The sequence below is a fragment of the Hyla sarda genome, chromosome 7 (assembly GCF_029499605.1).
Source record: "Hyla sarda isolate aHylSar1 chromosome 7, aHylSar1.hap1, whole genome shotgun sequence".
Taxonomy (NCBI): Eukaryota; Metazoa; Chordata; class Amphibia; order Anura; family Hylidae; genus Hyla; species Hyla sarda.
The window spans coordinates 164,585,956-164,603,443 of record NC_079195.1 but is presented as its reverse complement, the minus strand read 5'-3'; the positions used below and the strand labels follow the sequence as shown (position 1 = coordinate 164,603,443).

At 47.1% G+C, this 17,488-nt stretch overlaps 1 protein-coding gene across 10 annotated transcripts in view; it reads right to left on the bottom strand.

Annotated features, from left to right (window-relative positions):
- The window catches only part of CTNND1 (catenin delta 1), a 140,358-nt gene that overhangs the window by 86,140 nt on the left and 36,730 nt on the right, over positions 1-17,488 (bottom strand). For 8 of the 10 annotated variants that reach the window (XM_056531182.1, XM_056531187.1, XM_056531183.1 and 5 more), the window contains 2 exons: positions 11,802-11,867; positions 11,576-11,713 (listed from right to left, as the gene is read on the bottom strand). In XM_056531182.1, coding sequence (XP_056387157.1) covers positions 11,576-11,713; positions 11,802-11,867 — 204 coding nt within the window. The remainder of the gene's footprint in view (positions 1-11,575; positions 11,714-11,801; positions 11,868-17,488) is intronic. The other 2 variants (XM_056531189.1, XM_056531190.1) reach the window with 1 other exon arrangement.

The window sequence follows — 17,488 nt, the reverse complement described above, 5'->3', positions numbered from 1 at the left end:
ATGTACCACACAAACATGTATCGCTGCATGCGTAAATGTACGAACTATAAAAATAAGTTACGTTAGAAATTTAGTCACTTCGTATACCCTTTAAAAAAAATTATGTATAAAAAAAAATGAAAGATCAAAAAGCCCTATGAAAACACTACAAAAAAACACTACAGATTAGTTATAGGGGTCAGAAGGGGACAATTTTAATCCCTTGCCGCAGAACGCTGGGTATACCCGGCGCTGCGGCACGGGAGGGTTATGAAGCGAGCTCAGGAGCTGAGCTCGCATCATACCCGCACGGTCACGGTTGCCATCAGCAACCAGGACTCGTGGCTAATGCCGGACGGCAGATGTCCGGCATTAACTCTTTAGATGCGGCAATCAAAGTTGATCACCGCGTCTAAAAGTGAAAGTAAAAGCATCCCGGCAGCTCAGTCTGGTTAATCAGGACATCGTGATAAAATTGTGATGTCCCGATCAGCTAGGATGCAGCAAGAGGGTGCCTTACCTGCCTCCTGAGCATCCCAACGGCGATTGATTACTGCAAGCCTGAAATCCAGGCTTGAGCAATCAACTGCTGATAACACTGATCAATGCAAAGCTACGGCTTTGCAGTGATCTGTGTAAAAGGTCACAAGCTATAACACTGCAAAAAATAACTGAACAAAAAAAATTTCAATAAAGATCATTTAACCCCTAATAAAAGTTTGAATCACCCCCCTTTTCCCAAACATATGAGGCATCGCTGCATGCATAAACTGCACAATCAATGGCTTTTGCGCAAAAAAAATCAAAACAATCAAAGTCCAATCAAAACAAAAATGGGAAAGATAAAAACTTAAGATCACAGTGCAAAAAATGAGCCCTCATACCACCACGTACATTGAATAGAAGAAAGTTATAGGGGTCAGAAGAGGACAATTTTAATCGTATAAAATTTTCCTGCATGTAGTTATGCAAACCTATATAAGTAGAGAACAAAGATAAGGTGTCATTTTTGAAAATGTACTGCGTAAAAACAGTAGCCCCCAAAATTTACAAAATGGCATTCTTTTCTTTCATTTTGTCACACACTGTTTTTTTCAGTTTCGCTGTAGAATTTGGGGTAAAATTACTGATGTCATTACAAAGTAGAATTGGTGGCGCAAAAAATAAGCCATCATATGGATTGTTAGGTGCAAAATAGAAAGGGTTATGATTTTTAAAAGGTAAGGAAGAAAAAAACTTAAGTGCAAAAACTGAAAAATGTTATGTCCTTAAGGGGTTAAACACAAATTTTCGTCCAAAAAGTTATAATTTAATAATAATGGACCTACAGAATAAATATAAGGTGTCATTTTTACCAAAAAGTGCACTGCATGGAATTGAAAGCCCCCAAAAGTTACAAAATGGTGTTTTTTTAAGTTTTGCCCCCACAACACTTTTTTTTTGTTTCGCCATAGATTTTGTGATAGGCATATTCTTCATATAATGTAAGGCCAGGGACCTAGGATTGATAGGATTCCGATTATTGGGTAGACTAGATGGGCAAATGGTTCTTATCTGCTGGCACATTCTATTTTTTCTATAAATGATTGATGTAATTACCAAATAAAATTGATGATGCAAAAAACAAGCCCTTATATGGGTCTGTAGGTGAAAAATTTAAAGTGAAAAAATGAAAGTGCAAAAATGAAAGATGGCCTGGTCCTCAAGGGGTTAAAGAAGTTATTTGAAAACAGGCGAAAATACAGAACCACCCCTGTCCTCTGGTTGAGTGTGGTTTTGTTGCAGAGTTCCATTCAAATAAATGTAGCAAGGTTGCAATACCATACACAACCTGAGAACAGATGTGGTGCTGTTTTAATCAGCCCCACAACACACATGCAGGGCTATCTGCATGAATTCTGCAGTTCTTAAATACATGCAGAGTCAATGCAGAAATTTCCGCACAGATACCGCATCTCAGTAAAAAGTAGAATTTTGAACTTACCGTAAAGTCTCTTTCTCCGAGTTTCTATTGGGGAACACAGGACCATGGGTATATGCTGCTTGCCAATAGGAGGCTGACACTAGGCAAAAAACTAAATAAGGCTGGCTCCTCCCGGCAGGATACACCCGCCTCCTGGCTCTGAGCAACTCAGTTTTAGTCCCAAAGCAGAAGGAGAGCTAAACCCGAAAAACAAACCGTTGAACACAACACCCAGAGAAGGGAAAACCGACCAAAAAGGGAGCCACCCCCGCCCCGGAAAGGCGTAAACCAGCTGGCCGCGAACAAAGACAATGGGTGGGTGCTGTGTCCCCCAATAGAAGCTCAGAGAAAGAGAATTTATGGCAAGTTCAAAATTCTACTTTTCTCGAGCGCTTCATTGGGGGACACAGGACCATGGGACGTCCTAAAGCAGTCCCTGGGGATGGCAAACCAACCCCAAACGGAAGAAGGATCAGGCGGAATTTCGAACCGCTGCCTGCAAAACATTGCGGCCCAGGCCTGCGTCGGAGGACGCAAAAGTATGAATCCTGTAAAATTTGGTAAAGGTATGCAGGGACGACCAAGTCGCAGCCTTGCACACCTGCAGAAGGGAGGCACCTGACCCTTGCAGCAGTACGTCTCAAATGGCGGAACGGATCCACCGGGAGATCGTGGACTTCGAGGCCGGGAGCCCCTTGCGCCTCCCATCGGGGAGTACAAACAGGGAGTCACTACGCCGAAAGGAAGAGGTGACCGACAAAAAGGTCCGCACAGCCCGGATCAAGTCCAACTTGTGGAGCTCTCCCGGATGGGAAGGAGACGGACAAAAGGAGGGCAACACAATGTCCTCTTTCAGGTGGAAGGCAGACACCACTTTAGGCTGGAAAGAGGGCACCGGCCGAAGAAACACTTTGTCCTGGTGAAGAACCAGAAAGGGGCAACGGCAGGAGATGGTGGCTAGTTTCGAAACAAGGTGCAGGGAAGTGACAGACCAGAGAGACCACCTTCCAAGAGAGAAAACTTAGAGAAACCTAAGCCAGAGGCTCAAATGGAGGGACCTGGTGGGCCACACCTTGCCAAAAGGTGCGAATATGAAGGTCAGATGCCAGAGGGCGTTGATAGAGGACCGACAGGGCCGAAACCTGCCCCTTAAGGGAACTTAGGGCAAGGCACGTCTCTAGTCCAGACTGTAGGAAGGACAGGAGATTAGGCAGAGAAAAGGAAGTGGGAGAAAGTGAACAGGCCTCACACCAGCGAAAATACGCCCGGCAGGTGCGATGATAAATCCTGGAGGACGAGGGCTTACGGGCACGGAGCATTGTCCGGATAACACGGGCGGAAAACCCACAAGCCCTCAAAACCGCGGTCTCAACCGCCACGCCGTCAAACGCAGTGGAAGTGAATTGGGGTGGCAGAGGGGTCCCTGGGAGAGAAGGTCAGGACGGTCCGGAAGACGGAAGGGAACGTCTGCCACGAGGCTGACCACGTCTGCGTACCACACGCGATGGGGCCAGTCTGGAGCCACCCGCCATCTGCTGCGAGCGCCACGGGATCCCGAGACCTGGAAACAAAGAGAAAGACATTCCTGTTCCGACGAGACGCGAACAGGTCCACGTCCGGCATTCCCCACCGACGGCAAATCTGATCGAAGACCTCTGGGTGGAGAGACCATTCGCCCGGATCTGTGGTGGCGAGACTTAACCCCTTAAGGACCAAGGACGTACCGGTACGTCCTTGGTCCTGCTCTTCTGATATAACGCGGGGTTACACAGTAACCCCGCGCCATATCATGGCGGGCCCGGCGTCATAGTGAAGCCGGGACCCGCCTCTAATAGCGTGCAGCGCCGATCGCGGTGCCGCGCGCTAATAACCCTTAAAAGTTAAAGTGAAAGTTCCCGGCTAGCTCAGTCGGGCTGTTCGGGATAGCCGCGGCTAATCGCGGCATCCCGAACAGCTGACAGGACAGCGGGAGGGCCCCTTCCTGCCTCCTCGCTGTCCGATCGCCGAATGACTGCTCAGTGCCTGAGATCCAGGCATGAGCAGTCATGCGGCAGAATGGTTGATCACTGGTTTCTTATGAGAAACCAGTGATCAGCATAGAAGATCAGTGTGTGCAGTGTTATAGGTCCCTATGGGAGCTATAACACTGCAAAAAAAAAAAGAGAAAAAAAAAAGTGAATAAAGCTCATTTAACTCCTCCCCTATTAAAAGTTTGAATCACCCCCCTTTTCCAATAAAAAAAAAAAACAGTGTAAATAAAAATAAAAATATATGGTATCACCGCGTGCGGAAATGTCCGAATTATAAAAATATATCATTAATTAAACCGCTCGGTCAATGGCGTGCGCGCAAAAAAATTCCAAAGTCCAAAATAGTGCATTTTTGGTCACTTTTTATATCATTTAAAAATGAATACAAAGCGATCAATAAGTCCTATCAATGCAAAAATGGTACCGTTAACTTCAGATCACGGCGCAAAAAATGAGCTCTCATACCGCCCCATACACTGAAAAATAAAAAAGTTATAGGGGTCAGAAGATGACAATTTTAAACGTATTAATTTTCCTGCATGTAGTTATGATTTTTTCCAGAGGTCCGACAAAATCAAACCTATATAAGTAGGGTATCATTTTAATCGTATGGACCTACAGAATATCAGGTGTCATTTTTACCGAAAAATGTACTACGTAGAAACGGAAGCCCCCAAAAGTTACAAAACAGCGTTTTTTTTCAATTTTGTCGCACAATGATTTTTTTTCCCATTTCACCGTACATTTTTGGGCAAAATGACTGACGTCATTACAAAGTAGATTTGGTGGTGCAAAAAATAAGCCATCAAATGGATTTTTAGGTGCAAAATTGAAAGAGTTATGATTTTTTAAAGGCAAGGAGCATAAAACGAAAATGCAAAAACGGAAAACCCCCCGGTCCTTAAGGGGTTAAAGAGGCACTGTCATTGTTAAAAACTTTTCATATATTGCTGGACTCATAATATGACATTCCACAATATACACCTGTTAAAAAAAAAAATAATTATTTTCACCTGAAATTCAAGCTCTAAAATAGCCACCACTAGGGGTCGCCTGTCTCTTAGCCAGACAGACTAGTCTAGATTTTACAGCATACTGGATACCGGCCATAAAGCATACCCGTATTCAGTATAGGAGATTTCTACTGTGTATGCAAAACTACAGATAAAGGATGTGTGGACATGCTGGGAGCTGTAGTTTTAAAACAGCTGGAGGCAACACTGCTCTAACAGTTATTTACAAACATTGCAGCTTCAGTTGCTACAACTACAACTCTCAGCATGCTGAAATAGTCAAAGCTTTCTCGGACTCCTGAATGACAAAAAAGTTGATAAGACATTCAGGAGTCTGTGAAAGATGAATGACACACACAGTGACCGCTATGCTGATTAGCATCCAGCTTTACTAGGAGAAGATAAAACAGATAGAACATGTATTCATAAAAATGCTGTACTTTTATCAAAAAAAATCCTTGCACTAATTTTATAAAGATCTATTCTTATATTGATACATTTTATCCTGTTATGAACTCACCATAATGTCTTCTGATTACTGCAGGCAAGCTCCAAGTATCTTCCTCTGACATGACAGCATAAAACCAGAGAGGAAAGGGTTACAGAGTAGAGAGTACTGATTGGCTGACTGCACAGGCTTGCTCCTGTGAGGGAGACAGACTGACACGCCACCTCCAACCTGCACAATGAAAAAGTAACTCACCAGCAGATAAATGTTTATATCTCTGGATATATAGGTCTGAGACACATAAAAATGATATGCACATGATAAGGATTGGGTCCTGAGTAACATCACTTTTTTTTCTTTTTTTTGCACTATGACAGGTACGCTTTAAGAAGTCAGCCTCCCAGTTTTCAATGCCAGGAATGTGTACGGCCGAGAGGGCCGGAACCTGAAGCTTCGCCCACCTGATGATCTTTGTGACTTCCTTCATGGCCGCCGAGCTGCGGGTGCCCCCCTGGCGATTGATGTACGCCACAGCCGTGGCGTTGTCAGTTTGCACCCGGACTGGGAGGCCCCGGAGAAGGAGTGTCCAGTGCTGAAGGCACAGGAGGGTCGCCTGAAGCTCCAGGACATTGTTGGAGAGCTTTGCCTCTGACGCCATCCAGGGACCCTGGACAGTCGGGTCCCTGAAGACCCCTCCCCAGCCGAGGAGGCTGGCGTCCGTGGTCAGGACATGCCAGCTGAGGGGCAGGAAGGAACTACCCCCTCGGGGAATGGGGGACCGGAGCCACCAAAGGAGGGAGAGGCATACCTGGGGAGAGAGCCGGATCCTGCGTTGGAGAGACAAGGGGGACTTGCCCCACTGGGATAGGATGGCTCATTGGATAGGACGGCAGCGGAATTGAGCAAAAGGCACCGCCTCCATGGCGGCTACCAACTTCTCCAAAACGGACATGCAGGTGCAGATAGGAAATGGGCCCAGCGCCCGAAGGGAGCGGACCCCCGACAGAAGTTCCTGGAGTTCGTCCTCCGGCAGGGAGACACAAGCAGCCCGTGTCGAAGTGGAGCCCCAGAAAAACCAGGGACTGGGACGGGGAAAGATGGGACTTCTCGTGGTTGACAATCCAACCGAACCTGGAGAGGGTCTTGAGAGTGATGCTGAGGCTGGCCCGATTCTGCTCTAAGGAGGGCGCCTTGATGAGCAGGTCGTCTAGGTACAGAAGAACCGAGATGCCCCGAGAGTGGAGAAGAGCCACCACTGCCGCCAACATCTTGGTAAAGACACGGGGCGCAGTAGCCAGCCCGAAAGGTAGGGCGACACATTGGAAAAGACCCTCGGGGACAGCGAACCTGAGGAAGCGGTGGTGGGCCGGGAAGATAGGAATGTGTAGGTAAGCATCCCGGATGTCCACGGAGGAGAGGAACACTTGATCCATTGAAGCCACAACAGACCTCAGAGACTCCCTCCGAAAATGCCTGAGGCGCATGTGTCGGTTCCGGAGTTTGAGGTCAAGGATCGGACGAACCGAGCCGTCCTTCTTGGGGACCACGAAGAGGTTCAAGTAGAACCCCGAGAAGCGGTCCTGGGGAGGGACCGGAACAATCACGCCTTGCGGAGGGCCACCTGAAAAGTTGCAGCCAGAGCTGGGGACCAAGGAGGGTGGGACCGGAAAAAACGATCCCGGGGCATAGAAGCGAACTGGGAAACTACCTCCCGAACCCATGAATCCTGGACATGAGCTAGCCAAACGTCCGAGAAGAGGGACAGGCGACCTCCCACCCGAGGAGAAGACTCTGATGGGGGCGCACCCTCATGCCGTGGAGGGCTTGAGAGGGGGGCAGTGAGAACGAGGGCCCGACTTCCAAGAGGGCCGAGACTTGAAGGACGGGGCCCTCTTGTCCTGAGGGGCCTGGGGCCTATCCGTGCGGCCTGAGAAATGGGAAGGGTGAAAGGAAGGAGTTCCCCGCCCTAACGGAGCGGCCGATTTTGGGGTAAGAGAGAACTTTCCTCCCCCCGCCCCCCCCCCGTGGCCTCCGAGATGATCTAGTCAAGGAGCTTACCGAACAATCGAGACCCCTGAAACAGGAGGTCAGTGAGAAAGCGCTTAGAGGCCACATCGGCATTCCAAGCCTTAAGCAACATGAAGCGCCTCAGGGCCACCAAGTTGCCCAAGGCCAAGGCCACGCAGCATGCCGACTCCAAGAAAACCCAACAGAGGCTCTCCACCATATCACTTCCGAGTCAGAGGGGAGGGTCCGAATCAGAGTGCCGCAGCTCACCAGGAGACAGTGAGCGCTCCGGGGGAGTCCTGGAGCGGGGGGAGGCGGACCGGAAGCAGACATCAGGCGACAGAGCGGCGACGTCTGGAGGAGGTGGACTGAGATAGGGAACTCCAATGGGAAGGTCCCGGACGGCCCCACTCGGGGGAGGACTCAGAGGGAGGTCGCCCCGAGCAGGCGCGGGAGGACCACAGCGGATGGCGGGAGCCACTCGCCCCAGGCACCCCGACAGAAAAGCGCGAAGAGGATTGCCCCAGAGCCTTGGTCAAGTCAGAAATGGACCGGGAGAGAGGGAAGCGACCCATTCCGGAGCGGAATCAGACTGCCCGCTGTCTGGAGGACCGCCCTGGGCAGTAGCTGGGGGGGCGCAGGGACGCGCAGAGCATGCAGGTGGGTTCGGAGGAACCGCCTGGCATTTTGGTCTTACAGCCTGAGCAGGCATTGTAAGCAGCCTGCCGGGAAGGGGGGGGGGTCGGTACTCGGGTCAGACATTAGGAAGCACTAGTAGGTCAGACAATCCACAGACAAGGAGTAATGTCATCCAGGTGCCTGTGTCCGGAGAGGATCCTAGAAACAGCTGGAGGAACCACAGCGGTGCCTGTGTCGGAAAGAAGGGGAGGAGAAACTGACCCCCGCAGCGCACGCGCAAGGCGCAAAACCACCTCATAGGGTGCCTCCAGAAACAGTCCCCCGTGCTGCGCGCGCTCCTAGATGATAGGAGGAAGGAGCTCGTGCTAAAGGCAGAGGCGCCGAGAGGCCGAGGGGGGTGGGGCTAGAAGGAGGGCCGGCAGCAATGCCGGCACGTAGGGAGTGGGAGGAGCTAAGTGCAGGCCGGAGCCGCGGGCTCAATTAATGACCTGCCCGCAGCTCCGGACCTGCAGAAAAACCGTGGCGCTCGAGATATCCCGGCACGCAGCGCCAAATGCAGACTGGAGCCGCAGGCTCAATTAATGACCTGCCCGCAGCTCCGGACCTGCGAGAAAATGTGGCGCTCGCGGCGCTGTGTGAAGCGCTGGAAGAGCGGGCAGGGAGGCCTGTCGCCCGGGCGCTAGGCCCCCCTCGGGGCTTATGGCACCCGGCACAGGAAGGACCGGCCCGCCGAGGAGAGACACTGCCGTGCAGAGGGAGAGACAAGGGGGACTTGACCTGAATGCATGGCCGCAGTGTTAACCCCGAAGGGCTAGGTTAACTCCCCCTCAAGAGCAGAGGGAGTTTAACCCCCCCATGAAAAGTTAACCCCCCCGCCGGCCAAGCGGGGCCCAGGAGAGAGACAGACAGACAGAGGATTAACCTCTCTGTTGCCACCATCCACCCCCTGTAATAAAGAACCCCCCTCTGACCCCACAGCCAGGGCATTAGAGACCCCCCTATCCATGGCGAAAAAAGGTAGTGGAGGGGAGGGGGTGTTAGAGAGGGGGGTAGTTGAGGAAATATTAACCCCCAATATACTTACCACAAGGCACCTCAATGCTCACCCTGAGGGACCTCCGTACCCAGGCGTCTTAGACCAGCTGGTGCCACCTGCCATGGCAAACAGGGGCGAATGGGGGACCCGGACCCTAGGTACACCACCAGGCGCTGGCTGAGGTGAGGAGGGGTTAACGGCCCATCCATGATGCACCGTGCCCCTAGCTCGCATGTGGGGGATCAGGCAATGCCATGCTCCTGTCGCCCCACGCTAAAAAAAAAACAAAAAAGGGAGAGAAAGTCTAAACTGAACCTGAAACAAGGAAAAAAACAAAAAAAAAATAGCAGGTCTGGAGATCTCCAGAGCTGCGTCTAGCCTCCCCTGACACTAAGCTAAAAAACTGAGTTGCTCAGAGCCAGGAGGCGGGTATATCCTGCCGGTAGGAGCCAGCCTTCTTTTGTTTTTTGCCTAGTGTCAGCCTCCTAGTGGCAAGCAGCATATACCCATTGTCCTGTGTCCCCCAATGAAGCGCTTAAGAAAAGATCGATTTTATTTACCGTATTTATCGGGGTATATCACGCACCGGCCTATAACACGCACCCTCATTTTACCAAGGATATTTGGGTAAAAAAAGTTTTTTACCCAAATATCCATGATAAAATGAGGGTGCGTGTGTGCGCGTGTATACCCCGATATACCCCCAGGAAAGGCAGGGGGAGAGAGGCAGTCGCTGTCCGCTTCTCTCCCCCTGCCTTTCCTGGGGTCTAGAGCGCTGCTGCCGGCCCTTTTCACCCCCTGGTTATCGGCGCCGCTGCCCGTTCTGTCCCCCTGACTATCGGTGCCGACAGCCAGGGGGAGAGAAGGGGCAGCGGCACCCATTGCCGGCGCCGCTGCCCCGTTGCCTCCCCCCATCCCCGGTGGCATAATTACCTGAGTCGGGTCCGCGCTGCTCCAGGCCTGAGTCGGGTCCGCGCTGCTCCGCTGCTCCAGGCCTCCGTCGTTGCTATGCGCTGAACGGCGCGGCGCATGACGTCAGAGCGCCGCGCCGTGCTGGGGACCAGCGTCGTTTCTATGCACGGCGCGGCGCTCTGACGTCATGTGCCGCACCGTTCAGTGCATAGCAACGACGGAGGCCTGGAGCAGCGGAGCAGCGCGGACCCGACTCAGGTAATTATGCCACCGGGGATGGGGGGAGGCAACGGGGCAGCGGCGCCGGCAATGGGGGCCGCTGCCCCTTCTCTCCCCCTGGCTGTCGGCACCGATAGTCAGGGGACAGAACGGGCAGCGGCGCCGATAACCAGGGCGTGAGAAGGGCCGACAGCAGCGCTCTAGACCCCAGGAAAGGCAGGGGGAGAGAAGCGGGCAGCGACGGCCTCTCTCCCCTGCCTTTCCTGGGGGGGTATCGGCGTATAACACGCACACAGACTTTAGGCTAAAAATTTTAGCCTAAAAAGTGCGTGTTATATGCCGATAAATACGGTAATTGAACAGTGAATGAATGTTGGCCAGGAGAAAAAAGGGGGGGGGGGGGGAGCACGAGTGAATTTTTTTTTTTAGGATGGATTATAAACCATCATTAGATGGTTTACATAGATCAGTGTAATGCTACTATATAATACATACATATATAATACATATATAATACACAGATCTATGTTATCGGCACTTGAATGCTACAGCCTGCCAAAAGCAAGCTGCAGCAATCATAGAGCCTCAGGCTTCCCCAGCAACCTATCGTGGGGTTGCCTGATGGAACCACTAGACACCAGGGATTACTGCACTGAAACCATTTAAATGACTGACATTGAGTGATCTCCGATGTCCATCATGACCGGCAGTTGTCTGCTGCTGATAGCAGTGGGCATCTGTAGGTTATATGATGCGGATCTGAGTCATATTCACTTTCTTCCAACCAATTATATAAATCTACGTCATGAGACGGGAAGGGGTTAACCATACTTATTTTGTTTGGTGGAGAAAAAAAAATATTGGCTTTTTAAATTATTTTATTTATTTTTTAAAGGCTTGAAAGTGCCTTTAAAAAAAATTCTATTTTAAGGGGTTAAACAATAGGTCATTATCGAGAAAGGATCAGGGACTATCGATAGTATTCAGCATAATGGGCAGACTAGGTGGGCCAAATGGTTATCTGGCGACACATTCTGTGTTTCTATTCTCTGACTATACTTTACAAATATGAAAATGTACGTACAATGTTTTTTGACATGGTTTGATTTATCGGGATCCTACACCATACTATAAATTGTTACCTTCCTTGATTTCTCTGGAGGTTGCTTAGCTCTTTACAACAATGAATGTTGGCCAGTAGAAACCCAACATCTCTCTAGGAAGTTAGCTGGCTAGGATTATATTTTAATGTGTATGGGTACCTGAAGAAGGATGTAGGCATTTTCCACACATACACACTTTAATGTTACCTTGAAGTTTTACACTTACTGGAATATCCATGTGACGGGACTCTTCAGACATACTGTAGGACAAGTAAGAGGGCTCATCATCCAAGACATAATTTTCATCAGCAGGAAGACCATGGCCCTCCATCCTGACTGGTGAGTACACAAAAGGTGAATGATCCTATAGAAGGGGCATTCAGACAAGCAGATTTACACATTATTCACAACTTAACTTTGATACTCATGTTTTGTCAACTAGTTGAACTTACCTGAGTAGAGTTTATATCTGGATATTTCTTTCTCTGTCCCTCTGTGGAGTGAATGACCCGTCCGTTCTGCAGGAGAGATGTTTAAGTTACATAAGTTAGAAACTAAAATTTTACCCAAAAAACTTAAATGTAAACAAAACAAAAACAAACCCACCCATATTTGGTATAGCCGTGTGCGTAAATGTCAGAACTACCAAAATATAATTTTAATGATCCAATAACATCCAATAACAGGTGAACATTGTAAACAAATAAACACAACATAAATAAAATGGTGCTTTAAAAAAACAAAAAAAAACATTTTTTAAAAGTCACATATATGCAAAAGTGGTACCCATAAAATTTACAGATCAGGACGCAAAAAGACAAAAAAACAAACAAAAAAAAACAGAGCCTCGTCTACAGAATAAACAAGTTATAGATTGTCAAAATTCGGCAATTTTAAAAACTTTTTTTAAAAGCAGTACAATAAAAGAAAATTATTCAAACAATGGTATGCTAATCGTATCAACCCACAGAATAAAGAAAAAAATGTTTCATTATTTTTACCGCAGTGTAGTAAAGTGTACAGCGTGAAAAACAAAAACACTCCAAAATGTGCAAATTTGAGGTTCTTTTCAATTGCCCCCCAAAAGTATTTTTTTTTGTTTTACCATACAGTTTATGGTAAAATGAGTGATAGAATTACATAGAATAATTTGTAATGCAAAAATATATATGGCAAGGAGGCAGGGGTGTCACTAGGTCAAAACATTCCCCAAATGTAAAGACCAGTGCCCCAAATGTTGGCTTCAGCTCCCGCTCCTCAATTCACTCACACGCTGCAGACACTTATGGCTTGCAGTGTGTGAGCCGCAGGAACGCGATGGCTTCATATCATCACGCCTGCTGGAGATCCCATCCCCGCAGCTCACACACTGCAAGCCAGAAGCAAGGGAACATGGATTAGATGAGCATAATTGTTGTTTTCTTTACTATGTTTGGGGCAATATGGGGGCTTTTTTTTATGTCATTGGCACATAACAGGGGGCAATATAAGTGAGGGGCACATATGACAGGGCTTATATATGAGGGACATATGACAGGGGGCATATGTGGCACATAACAGGGGGATTATATGTGAGGGGCACAGGGTACGTGGGGGGAGGGCATTCGTATTATACATGGGGGCACAGGACGGGGCATAATTATTATGTGTGGGTACAGGACAGGGCATTATGTCTGGGTCTAAGTACAGGGGCATTAATACGATGAGGGGAGAGGGTACAGTAGGTGGTAGTATTATTTTAAGAGGGTACAGTGTGTGGTAGTTTTACTGTCAAAAAGTGCAGCGTATGGTAGTATATTCAGAAGGTACAAACTGTGGCAGTTATATATTCAGAGGGGGCAGTGTGTGCAAGTATTCTATTTAGAGGGTACAACAGTGTGTGGTAGTATTATATTCAGGGGGTACAGTGTGTAGCGGTATTATATTCAGAGAGCACAGTGTGTAGCAGGGTTATAATGATTATTGTTTTCATATAAAAGGATCAGAATGCACCGACATAGTGAGGAGCCATTTGGGTGTCACGTTCTGCAAAGAGAAGATTTTGCTGGATGAAGGGTGGTATGTACCATCTGAATTAGATAAGGAAGACTATAGAGAAGATGTCACCAGTCATCACTGATATCATTGTGTATACTGCCTGACTGTCCCATCAGAGCTGTAGTCACTTGTAAGTTCTGCAGTTATGATGGGTGAAACAACAACAACTCCCAGCATAACCTTACCACTGCTAAGGTCATACTGGGAGCTTGTTTTAAATTGTTAAAACTTCTCCAGCACTGTCCCATTCTGTGGCAATTGGTGTATTTATTATACTGGAAATAATTTTCTGCAAAGAGCTACTGTGACCACAGGCTAAAAAAATTTATTTGGTGGGTATGAGTTTGGGGTGACACCATTATTTTACTGCATCGGGTGATACCAACCCTAGCAATGCCACTGTCTTCAGGAATCCACTGCGGCCCTTTAGGAGTACCGCAGCGGCTGCTTGGGAAAAGTGCCAATGTCACGCCACAGTGACATACAACATAATTGCAGAGAGTGGAGCGTGTAAATCCTGAGTTATATCCTGTATTATACTCCAGAGCTGTACTCACTATTCTGCTGGTGGAGTCACTTTGTACATACATTACTTATCCTGTACTGATTCTGACTTATATCCTGTATTATACTCCAGAGCTTTCTGCAAACCGGTTTTTAAAAATCAAAAGGTAATGAAAAAAAAATTTGGAATGGGGGATTTTGCGATTAGCTGGACTTGTCTAGGGCATAAAATAGTCTAGCACTAGCTCTGTGTAAGCGACACTGCAAGACTCCTCTAATGTTATTTCATCTCTCTAGTTAAAGTGTTGTGCAGTGGAGTTCCCCATGCCATACCATTCTGTTCCCTGGTGTTTTGTCAGGTAATGTGACTTTTCAGGATAATTCGTCCTCTGTGTTTACATGAGATGCAGAATTATTTCTGGCCATTTTATGACTAAAATGTAATTTCCCCATTGGTTACCCCTCTTTAGGCTCCATCTCTGTATCAGCTTTCTCTGTAGACTGTAGACTCTGTAGTCGAGTAGACTTCATTACTTATTATCACTTCTCATAAATGTTCTTTCCAGACTTTTTACATTGGTGTCTGACCTCAGGATAGATCATCAATGTCTGATCAGCAGGGAGCCAAGACAAGGCAGATCAGATGTTCGTGCAAGCTTCGGCTCTGGCACACATACAAAATGACCATGGCCATAAGCTGAGCTGCACCAACCCAGCAGCACCAATATACAATTAACAGTGCATGGCTTATGGCCCGTTCATTTTTTAAGTGTCTTAATGTTTTGAGTCATTAACCACTTAAGGACGCAGCCCTTTTCACCTTAAGGACTGAGCCCTTTTTCGCAATTCTGACCACCATCACTTTACGCATTAATAACTCAAACGCTTTTACCTAAAATTCTGATTCTGAGATTGGTTTTTCGTGACATATTCTACTTTATTTTGGTGGTAAATTTTTGGCGTTACTTGCATCCTTTTTTGGTGAAAAATCCCCAAATGTCATGAAAATTTCTTGTCCAGCAGGCATCCTGGTCCAGTCCCCAACCGGCTAGCGGCGGGGACCGGAAACCCTACGGGCGTATGCATACGCCCCACGTCCTGAAGAGGTTAAGACTGCTTATATCTTGTATACGAAATAAAAAATGGTAATTTGAGTATGTTATCTTGTGTTGTCCTTATTGATTGGGCCCGTGCCCCGTATGTTTTAGGTCCCTAAAATGAAAATGCAAAAATAAAACTGCCCATGCCCTTAAGGCCAAAATGGGCTGTGTCGTTAAGGGGTTAAAGAGACTCTGAAGTTGTTTTTTTTTTTTGCATAGTAACAAAGTTCATAAGGTTGAAGAAAAAAAAAAAAAGTCAAGTTCAAGCTATATCCCTGATGAGTCCCTACTGAGTTTATCCAGAGGAAGGCAAAAAACTCTCATACAAGATGTAAAAATTCCTTCCCGACTCCAACTACGGCAATCAGAATAAATCCCTGGATCAACCTTGTGTCCCTATAAATCTAGTATCCCTAACCTGTAATGTTCTTGCTCCCCAAAAATGCATCCAGGCCCCTTTTGAACTCTTAGAGTTCCCCATGACCACATTCTCCGGGAGAGATTTCCACAGTCTCACTGTTCTTAGGCTAGGTTCAGACTACCAAATCTCCGGGCAGAAAATTTCCGCCCTGAGATTCCGAGTGCGGCCAGCGCTGACTGAATCAGTCGGCGCTAGGACCGCGCGGACACTGCAGTCTCCAATAGACTGCAATGTGTTCCACGCGGATTTCCGCCTGAAGAAAAGAGCATAGCCTTTCTTCAGGCGGAAATTTCTAAGCGGATTTTTCATTCACAAATTCCGTTTCACAAATTCCGAAGTGTGAATTTGTGAACGGAAAACCATTCACTACACTGTACATTTTAGCAAGCGGAATTTCCGCCTGCAATTTCAAAGAGGAATTGCAAGCGGAAATTCCGTAGTCTGAACCTAGCCTTACAGTAAAGAACCTATGTCTGTGCTGGTGAAGAAACCTTTTTTCCTCTAAACGTAGAGGATGTCCCCTTGTAATAGATACAGTCCTGGGTATAAATAGATCATGGGAAAGATCTCTGTACTGTCCCCTTATATATTTATACATATTTATTAGGTCACCCCTAAGCCTTCTTTTTTCGAAACTAAATAAGCCTAATTCTGATAATATTTCTGGGTACTGTAGTCCTCCCATTCCCTGTATTACTCTGGTTGCCCGTCTTTGAACCCTCTCCAGCTCCACTATATCTTTCTTGTACACTGGTGCCCAGAACTGTACACAGTATTCTATGTGTGATTTGACTAGTGATATGAACAACGGTAGAATTATTTCCTTGTTGTTGGCATCTATGCCCCTATTGATGCACCCCATGATTTTATTTGCCTCGGCCGCAGCTGCCCGACACTGGTCACTACAGCTAAATTTGCTGTTAATTAAGACCCCTAAGTCCTTTTCCACGTCAGTCGTCAGTGTGTGTTCTCCAATTTAATACATAATCCCAGCCTTAATTGTTCCTACCCATGTGCATAACCTTACATTTATCAGTGTTGAACCTCATCTGCCACTTTCCAGCCCAAACCTCCAACCTATCCAGATTCATTTGTAACCGTGCACTGTCCTATTGTGTTTACCACTTTACTGAGTTTAGTATCATCTGCAAAGATTGCTACTTTACTATTCAACCCCTCTACAAGGTCATTAATGAATATATTAAAATATCATAGGACGCAAGACTGACCCCTGTGGTACCCCACTAGTAACCGTCACCCAATCAGAATAAGTACCATCAATAACCACACTGTTTCCAATTACAGAGCCAGTTACCCACTTACACACATTCTCCCCCAGCCAAATCTTTCTCATCTTATGTACCAATCTTTTATGTGGCACTGTATCAAATGCTTTAGAAAAATAAAGATATACAACATACAGCGATTCCTCCTGGTCCATAAAAGCTGATCAGGTTAGATTTACAGGACCGATCCCTCATAAAGCCATGCTGATATGGAGTCACACATTTATTTTTATCGTAGAGAATTTCAAAGGTATAACCAGCTCACCCCTTAGGCGCCACTCGTCGCATCCCGGATCCAGCCCGGTCAATGCTGGCAGATAATGAACGAAAACAAGGAAATATCCAGCGCAGCGAGAGCTCAAATGCAGAAATATTTATTCTGATACAGCATACAGGACTAGGAACAGCAGTGACGCGTTTCAATCGTCTAAGCGATCTTAGTCATACTAGCCAGTATGACTAAGATCGCTTTGACGTTTGAAAGGTGGCACTGCTGTTCCTACTCCTGTATGCTGTATCGGAATAAACATTTCTGCATTTCAGCTCTCGCTGTGCTGGATATATTTCATTGTTTTCATTTATTTTTATCAAGATACTCCAAAATAGCATCTCTTAAAAAAAACCTCAAACAATTTACATATAACGGAGGTTAAACTAACAGGCCTATAATGACCCCTTTTTAAATATTGGCACTACATATGCTAAGCGCCAGTCCTGGGGAACAGATCCTCTCACTATAGAGTCCTTGAATATTAAAAATAGGGGTCTGACTATTACTTAACTTAGAACTC